Source organism: Cebus imitator, unplaced genomic scaffold, assembly GCF_001604975.1.
Source record: "Cebus imitator isolate Cc_AM_T3 unplaced genomic scaffold, Cebus_imitator-1.0 Scaffold111, whole genome shotgun sequence".
NCBI lineage: Eukaryota > Metazoa > Chordata > Mammalia > Primates > Cebidae > Cebus > Cebus imitator.
Genome location: NW_016107426.1, coordinates 6,023,659 through 6,032,857, shown reverse-complemented (window position 1 = coordinate 6,032,857; position 9,199 = coordinate 6,023,659). Strand labels below are relative to the sequence as shown.

At 45.7% G+C, this 9,199-nt stretch overlaps 1 protein-coding gene across 7 annotated transcripts in view; it reads left to right on the top strand.

The window, feature by feature from the left end:
* The window catches only part of LOC108311136 (nebulin related anchoring protein), a 76,588-nt gene that overhangs the window by 45,852 nt on the left and 21,537 nt on the right, over positions 1 to 9,199 (top strand). For all 7 annotated transcript variants that reach the window (XM_017538450.1, XM_017538451.2, XM_017538448.2 and 4 more), the window contains exons 26-31: positions 1,397 to 1,495; positions 3,078 to 3,182; positions 3,958 to 4,065; positions 4,604 to 4,717; positions 6,449 to 6,646; positions 8,324 to 8,428. In XM_017538450.1, coding sequence (XP_017393939.1) covers positions 1,397 to 1,495; positions 3,078 to 3,182; positions 3,958 to 4,065; positions 4,604 to 4,717; positions 6,449 to 6,646; positions 8,324 to 8,428 — 729 coding nt within the window. The remainder of the gene's footprint in view (positions 1 to 1,396; positions 1,496 to 3,077; positions 3,183 to 3,957; positions 4,066 to 4,603; positions 4,718 to 6,448; positions 6,647 to 8,323; positions 8,429 to 9,199) is intronic.

Sequence of the window (9,199 nt, the reverse complement as noted above, 5' to 3'; positions counted from 1 at the left end):
TTTTTTTGAGACGGAGTCTCACTCTGTTGCCCAGGCTGGAGTGCAGTGGTGCGATCTTGGCTCACTGCAACCTCTGCCTTCCAGGTTCAAGCTATTCTCCTGCCTCAGCCTCTCGAGTAGTTGGGATTACAGGTGCCCACCACCACACCTGGCTAATTCTTATATTTTTAGTAGAGATGGGAATCTCACCATGTTGCCCAGGCTGGTCTCGAACTCCTGACCTCAGATGATTCACCATCCTCAGCCTCCCAAAGTGCTGGGATTACAGCTGTGAGCCACTACACCTGGCTTGTGTCACCTTCTTAACTTCCAGAGAATGCCAGGCACTGTTGAAAGGGCCACAAATGCATATGCACACCTATGATCCAAAGCAGAGGTCAGAAAGCCTTTTCTGTGAAGGACCAGATATTCAATATTTTGGGCTTTGTAGGTCATATGGTCTCTGTCACAACTAGCTGGAAGATGGCCATAGGCCATACATAAGTAAATTAGCATGGCCATATTCCAATAAAACTTTATTTACAGAAACAGGTGACGTACTAGATTTGGCTGGCTATTGATCTGTGTCATCTTAAGACAACCCAGTATACAAAAATCCAACCAGATAAATGAGAGACTCTTTAAGATGATTATTCTGTTTAGGAAAACATACACTGTGTTGTCTCATTAAAATAACAATGGTTTCAGCGTCCTAGAAATGTACTTTGATTTTAAAAAAAGAATTTAAGCAGATTTTCAGAATACTTCAAAATTCTCTAGGTCTTTGTCAGCATTTTTGTGATTTTTTTATTTTTATTTTTATTTTTTTTGCTTCGGTGTGCTTCAAACTGTGTGATGATTCCTTCAGCAATAACATCCTTTTTCCTGTTATTGTAATATTTTAAAGAATTATTACCTATGTTAACTGAACTAGGCTTTAGCGTGATTGGACAGTATACACTCATAGGCTGTGAGGGTTTTGACTGTGATAATGTCTGCCAGTGTTTTTTTGTGGAAGGAAAATAGAAAGCTTAAGTGGATAAATGTAACTCTGAATGCTCTTTCTTGCTTAGAAGACCCAAACTAAGATATGTAAACAACTGTGACAAAGTATTTGAAGCCTATAAAAAGAATCCTTTTCTAAGTGTGTATCCTACGGTATTTTACTAGTATAACCTAATTTTGAGATGTTTTCTTTGCACCAGGTAGAAATACTTTAATGTTAATTGACATGAGGTTATTCTTAAATTGAAACAAATATTAACCTGAAGGCACCCAGGATATAAAGATGGAGGAAGCAGAATAATAATTATGTTCACAAATTCACTCTAATCTCAAGCAACCTATGATTTTCTCTTTCAAATGGCATGAAAGAGCAGCACAAAATTCACAGCTTTGATCTTTTTCTGCTCAACAGAAGAAGTACCGTCAGCATCCAGATGCTTTGAAGTTTACCAGTATTAAAGACACTCCGGAGATGGTCCAGGCCAGAATTAGTTATACCCAAGCAGTGGATGTAAGTGATAATGTATATACATTATGACTCTAAGAGTGGGCTCTTCTTTCAACACTGCGATTGAAGCGGAGGGGTTCTTGGGTTTGCTCCTTCTGTTGTCCTAAGGATGAAGGCACTCCCTGTCCTTTGCAGAGGCTTCCCTTAGCAGGGGTGCTTCCTCATTAGGATGCAAATGGGGGTGTTACTGCACTTAGAATGCCAAGTGGGGCTCCACCCCCCCACTGCCCCAGGATGCTCTCCCGCCTTCCCATTTGCATGTCTCACCGATTCATGGTGAGGCCTTTTTCCCCTCTCCTTTTGTTTGAAAGTGTTGTTTTCAGAGCTGGGTGAAATTCTTGGTAATTGGAATCCTGACGCTGTGCTTAGAGCTCTTTATGACCCAAGGCCAGCAATTGTTGCTCTTATGAATTTCCTAGAGACTTTGAACTTGATTTGGGTCTGATTTATATACATTAGACTAACTTTCAAGCCATTTCCCATACTCCTTTATGATGCAAAACCAAGATTTGACCCCTTTCCCTCTGTGGGAAAGGTTGGCTGGGGTGCAGGGTTGCAGGGTTGGCTGGAGACTAAAGTGAACGATGAGGTCCTGAAAAAAAAATCACTTTAGGATATAGATTAACCCTGTTCGGCTGATTCTGCTAAGAGAAACCTATGGACCTTCATGCAAGGCAAACCCAGCTTTTAAATACCCCAAAACCATTCAACTTTCTGCGAGGAAAATTTATAAACCTTGGGGGCATAGGTTTCAAAATTTTCTCCCTTGTTTCCCAATTGAGCAAATGATTCTGGTTGCACTTTATTTGACAGGCATTCTGAAACAGCCTGAGTGCCTGTCAGAATCTGGGATGGGATGATTTACAAGCTTATGGATTTAGGAATTTATAACTTCTTCATAATTTCTGAGAAACACAGATGGTCCAACAAGTACTTTTGTATGAAGAAAATCAATACCTATTTCTTCCTTCCCCTAGCCAACTCTAGGGGGCACTGCTGTGATACGTAGAAACTTGGACACATTGGAAACTTTCTCTGGTGGCTGATGCCAAGTGCATGTGTCATTACTAACTACCAGGATATCCTAAGTTCAAGGCAGAGTTCTGGGTGAATAGACTCCCAGACCCACCCAGGAGATACGTCTTAGGGCAAGAATATTTGAGATCGGGGAGTGGAGGAGGATTGAGATAGGGAGGTGAAAACCTCACCTGTGCAACAGCCATCTTCTTTCTTGCCTTCTGTATCTTGATGCCCTCTCATAGCCGATAGTTAATTGCCAAATTATTACTGGATGTTAAGTAATCCTCCTTTTCTCATTTGACACCCATCTCAGCAGTATACTATGAATGGGGCGTTCACTGAGGGGAATGCTTCAGCTTGTCATGTTCTGAGCTAGGAAGCAGAACTTGGAAATGACATGCATGTCATCATGCTAGCTGTGAAATCTGGGTGGAGGCAGGGTGCCCGAGATTGTGTCTTTATGAGGAGGTGGCTGCTGCAGCAGCTTGGTCTCTTGGAGTGTAACCTGGCTGATGGCTGCGTGGAATGGGCTGTAGGTTTCATGAAAACCTCCTTCCATCCACAGAGATTATACAGGGAACAAGGAGAAAACATAAAGCATCATTACACACCAACTGCTGACCTCCCTGAAGTCCTGCTGGCCAAGCTGAATGCCATGAATATCAGCGAGGTGAGGCTGACCCAAGGACACTGGTTTTAATGGCGGGAGAGAAGGGCTGGCCTCGTGCGCATGCGCACAGGGCCCTGCACGCAGAAGCCCCCAAACTGTTTTAATGTTCTACTGGTACCACCTTGAAATATGTGATGTTTTTGAACAAGGGGCCTCACATTTTCATTTGCACTGGGCCCTGCACATTATGTAGCTGGTCCTGCAGAAGAGTCCAGCGCATTTGAAAGGATGATCTGGGAAAATGCTCTGCTTAGTTCAAAGAGCATTGATTTGGAGGAGCTGGAAAGTGGGGACATCAGAACTAGCTGAGTATATCCAGTGGCTATACACAGGAGAGACTTGGGGCTGAATTTCTAGTTCTCCTCCCCAAAATCTCTATCAGCTCCCCTAATCACGATTTCTGTTCTTTGATAGCCACGTCTGACTTTTCTTTATCTGACACAGAAAGCACTATGCAAATGCAAGCTCATACCTCCTTCTTCCAATCAAATTGCTGCTTAGAAAAATCTGTCTGACTCTAAAGTCTTTGCTTTTAACTCCTCCCCTTTATGCCTCAACCCATCTCCCACCAACCCTATCCCCTGCCCACCTCCAAAGGTGGGCACAAGACAGGATCGAACTCACGTGGGTTTAGATGAGCCACCATGATCTCTAACTCCAGCTGGCCAGGGAGGGAAGGGACCCACCACAAACCAGATTTCCAATTTGGTAAGCCAGAGTTTAGTAAACCACCAGATCACTTAAAGGTCTTTCCTTGTGCACATCTTCCTGACAGACACGTTATAAGGAATCCTGGAGCAAACTTCGAGACGGCGGCTATAAACTGAGGCTGGATGCCATTCCATTCCAAGCAGCAAAGGCTTCTGGTGAAATTATAAGTGATGTGAGCATTCACCCCCATTCCTGTGACAATGTTGAACATTAACCGGTTTTCACTCGTTTTGCCCCTAACCCTGCCTTCTTTTGCCTGTGGATAATTCCCTGTCCTCTCTGAACTGACTGTGTCAGGGCAATCAGATAATGACCAGTGAGAAAGAACATATCTTGCAACAAAAAATTCCCCAGCCTGGGATACAAAGCCAAATGCTGGACTGTAAACATAGACCCTGGGCAGATGAAATGCACCCTCCGCCAAGGTGTTCATAAAGAGAGTCCACGTGAAGAGATGGCTAACAATGTACGCACCTTCCTCTAGCGCAGGCCGCCCACGTGCTAATGCATCCTGCCATTTCACAGCTGAGCCCTTTAGTCATTGGGAGTCTTGCATATGAAAGGATAGACCTTTTGACGACTCCCGCGCATTTTCTTTTAACTCACCCAGTTACTGTCAAAAGAACAAAACATTTTCACCCAATTCCCACCTCTTCCATTCTGTGTCCCTTATCCCTGAGCTGTTCCTCTCTCCCGCTCTTTCCCTTTAGTACAAATACAAAGAGGCATTTGAGAAAATGAAAGGACAGATGCTTGGCTCCCGGAGCTTGGAAGATGATATCAGCCTTGCACATTCAGTGTATGCGACCTCACTGCAGAGTGATGTAAGTCAGAGGAAAGGCATCAGGACTGCGGGCCCCCCACCTGACAATGCTCACTGCACAGCAACCTCACATCGTTTGTCCTTCTGGATGTGGGTATTGGTTCTGTTGCTAACTTGCTATGTGACATTGTTAAATCACTTCTGCCCTCTGGGCTACAGCTTCCTTCTCTGTAAAAATGAGGTGCTAGACTGGTTACCCTTTAGTTCCCTTCTGGGCTGGGCATTCTATGATTTTGACCAGGGACCACCAATGGGACCTGTGGGCTGGATTTGGCCTCCAGAGGTGTTTCGTTTGGTCTGCAGAGTGGATTCATTGCAAATTTTAAAAAATGGACAATTTTCTATAAAAGTGTTAAAACTTCTGGCCTGAAGCTGGACCTGAATTCCTTAAGGCTACAGTTGGTTGAAGTAGTTTCCTATCAGCTCCATTTAGAAGGGATCCATGCCATGGGCCGGGCAGCCACCCTCTACTTCACTTCCTGCTTTACTCCTTTATGCTACCTGCCTGGCCCCTGTGGGCGTCTGAGTTTGCAATGACCCTGTCATTGTTGGTTGTGACCCTCTGGAGGCTGGCAAATGTGTGCAGGCGCTGTCTCTTTGCACATACGTGAGTTGGCTAACGTCGGTGATGAAATCTGTATCCAGTGTGTTACAGAGGGCTAAGCACTTTTATATGCGGTGTCTCAGTTAACTGTCAGACTATCTCTAGGAACTCCATCTTGTCATTCTTCCTTATTTTTTGATAGGGAAGTAGAAACTCTGAGTGGTTCAGTCCCTTGTCCAAGGTCAGCTAGACTGGGCAGAGCCGGCCCATGGAGCCAGCTTTATCTCTCATGATCTTTGCACAGCTCCACATGTTCTCTGCCATTTTGTATCCTGCCTCAGTTTCCCCATTCATAACTTTCTTTTCCTTTCCATGCTGGGTTGCTGACCTAAGAATATGAGGTTGGATATGAATCGTCCTTGGCGTTATGCTAGGGGTGAGGACAGAATGAATGGAAGTTGGGGTAGGAGGTCAGGAAGGGCAATGAAAGACAATGGAAGGACAGAGGAAGATGAGGAAGAGGTGGTGATTCTGCATCTGATTATTCCCCAAGTGAGTTTCCGAGACCTTTAAACACAGCTTCTCCAAGGGTTATATAGTGAGACCTATGGTCTGGAATGGGTCTTCCCTTCCCCTCCCAGGATATGTGTTGGATTTTTGGGAATACCCATCCCTGAGGACTGACTCTCCAAGCATCCTCCCCACTGCTCCTGGCCCCTGCGTTGACTAGGAAAATCACTGAATGCTTTGAAGAAGCTCTTCCTAAGTTAGTGTGAGAGAAGAATCCCTCACTAGTGCCCAAACTTGTGTGGGTGATGGGAAAAAAAATATGGTGGGCAGGGAGGTATGCATCTTCTTGCCTCTGAAAAACAGAGAGCTAAAGATTTGAGCAAAGGAATCACTGACATTATTTACTGTTCCTTGAGCTTTTCTATTTTCCCTAAATGGGGGAAACGCAGTCCTTCTTCATCCAGATCAATGACGTCCAGGAGCCCAGGGTGGTAAGTGTCAGAGCCTAGAGACAAGCCCTGCTTATTAGGCCAGTCTCTGCAAGAAAGGAGCATGGAGCCTGCCAAGAACCTCCCCTGGGCTTACCTCGGGACAATCGCATTGCAGTTGCTCTCCGTGATGGTCCCATTGCAAACAGTGGCTTTGAAATAGCTGCTGTTGCTCTGTCTGCCCCTCTAGGTGAATTACAAGAAAGGCTTTGAACACTCAAAGGCGCAGTTCCATCTGCCGTTGGACATGGCCGCCCTGGTGCATGCCAAGAAGGCTCAGACCCTGGCCAGCGACCAGGACTACAAACATCCACTGCCCCAGTACACTTCCTTGGCAGAAGACCTAAGGCTGAGCTGTGCCAAGAAGGCTCACAAATTGCAGAGCGAGGTAAGGAGACCTGGCCTCTCTCTAGGGGGCCCTTCTCCTCTTAGGACCTCAAGGCAGTGACCCCCAAGCTCCTGTTGGCTCAGTGAAGTCTCTAGAAGTGAGAAACCCTAAACCCAAGCCTTCTTTTGAAACTGAGCCTGAGAGTCCCTGCACAGCCCTTAAGAACAGTTACACAAGTCTAATCATAACAACTACCATTTATTATTATTTTTTGCTGAACTCTAAGCATTGTTTTAGGCATTATCTCACAGTCATCCTGTATCAATAGTTTATCTTCATCTTACAGAGAAATTACAGTGAAATGCAGAGAAGTTAAATATCTTGCCCAAAGTCACACAGCTCTCATGAGAAGGGGAGTGCCGGGATTTGAACTTGAGGCTCAAATGACAAAGATGCCCTCAAGGTTCATGGTTTTGCATGTTTAAGATTTGCCAGTGGTATTGCCTCTGGCCTCAAGTGGCAGGAAGGATTTCTTTTGGTGCCCCATGCATTCCTGTGCCACCCATCTTCTGAGGAGGGCTGGGACCTGTTGGGAGAGGCTGCTCAGAGCCTGTCAGGACTGACCCACTTCAGGGAGAGTAGAAGGAAATCAGGGCCCTGGAAACCCTCCCTAGGTCCCTTTGAGGAGTCTTTGCACTCCTCTGACATGCATTTCTCAGTCCTGATGCCTGATTTCTGAAGCAGACAGGCCCAGGAGGGTCAGGAAGCATTGGAGACTTCCTCATTCCCAGGGAGAGACAGGATGTTCTTCCCAACAGGCATCTACATCCGCTTCACTACTCACCTTATTTCCCAGCTGGCTAGGTTTCCAGGCTATGAGATTTGCAGGTAATGGGCCTACTTTGGAATAGAAAACTCCACACAAAACCTCTTTCCCGGTCTGGCAGTGCCTGAGATCCGAGCGGCACTCAGATCTGGGTTTCTGTCATCTGTTTGGATTTTACGCCTGTGTACAGCGTTTACTGAATGACATAAACTGTCAGGAACCTGAAAGCAGGTGTAGGAACGAGGGAGCTGCCACGCTCATCCTGGAGGCCCGTTTGTCACTTGAGCAGAACCCTCGCTTGCCCTGCCTCTGGTTGTGATAATGATTGGAAGGCAGCACGCCTGGGGGGTGCCTCACTGGCTGAAGGGGAGTGAATTTGGGGAGTCTTTAAACTGTCAGCCCAAATCATGCAGGTACACACACTCGCCCTCACCCACACGGACACAGATGGGGCTTTGCCAGATTCTTTTGGATTTATTTATTAGTTCTTTCTTAACCCATGATTAATTAACGCCACCCGCTGCTGCTGGGTTTTGTTTTAGAAGACCTGTTAGACCATTTCCACATTTGCCCCAAGACAACTGACTTTCTAACCACAATCCGCTTCAGTGTTTATTTTTTGATAGCCCACATTAAAATAAAAATCTGCCTCGCTTCCCTGGAACAGCTACTCAGAGACAAGTGACAGCAGAATTATTTTCTCCTGACCTACATTGCTTCCCCACCAGTGAGCATTTACCAAGAAGCATTTGTGCGTTGGCTGAGTTTAATGTATCCGGAGGGACGGGTTCAGCCTTGAGTTCTAATTATGCTGCTGTCAGATGCTGTGTCATGAGACCTCTGGTTTCGCTTTGCTTCCTTGTTCTGAGAGCTTGGCTTTTCTGATTCTTTGTAACTATTGTTCCTTCTAGAATTTGTACCGGTCAGACCTGAACTTCATGCGAGGTGTTGCCTGTGTCATTCCAGGCACTTTAGAGATTGAAGGGAGGAAGAAAGCGTCGGAACTCATCAGTGAGGTAACCGAGGATGCTGGTGTTGGGTGTCTAGGACATTGCCACAGCAGAGGACAATCAGCTTGTTTCTTTCCTTTTAATTTCTCCTTTTTTTTCTTTTTAATTTGAGATGGAGTCTCGCTCTGTCACCCAGGCTGGAGTGCAGTGGCGTGATCTCAGCTCACTGCAACCTTTGTCTCCTGGGTTCGGGCGATTCTCCTGCCTCAGCCTCCCAGGTAGCTGGGACTACAGGTGAGTGCCGTCATGTCTGGCTAATTTTTGTATTTTTAGTAGAGCACAGGGTTTCACCATGTTGGCCAGGCTGACCTCAAACTCCTGACCTCAAGTGATCTGCCTGTCTCAGCCTCCCAAAGTGCTGGGATACAGGGGTAGGCCACTGTGCCCAGCCAATCAGTTCATTTCTTACCACTGAAGCTAGTTGGATATTAAACTCTTAGCAGTGGAGACTTACTGCCTAACCCCTGGGCTGGCCTTTCTTTTCTTACTGGATTCTCCATTCAGACTGCATGCCATTTAAGACAGCTTTGAGGATATGGAGTCAGTTCCTCTATTAACATATAAGGATTATTCACTGGCCCATGAGATGTTCTTTCCCTGTGTCCCTTTGAAGAGTGGCCCTATGGTACAATGCAAACAAAGCAGGCTTTGAAGACCAACAAGAAAGATTGACATTCCAAGTCAGCACTGATTTGCTGTGTGACCTCAAACCAGTGACCTACCCCTCTCTGAGCCTCCACTTCTTTTTTTTTTTTTTTTTTTTTTTTTTTTTTTTTT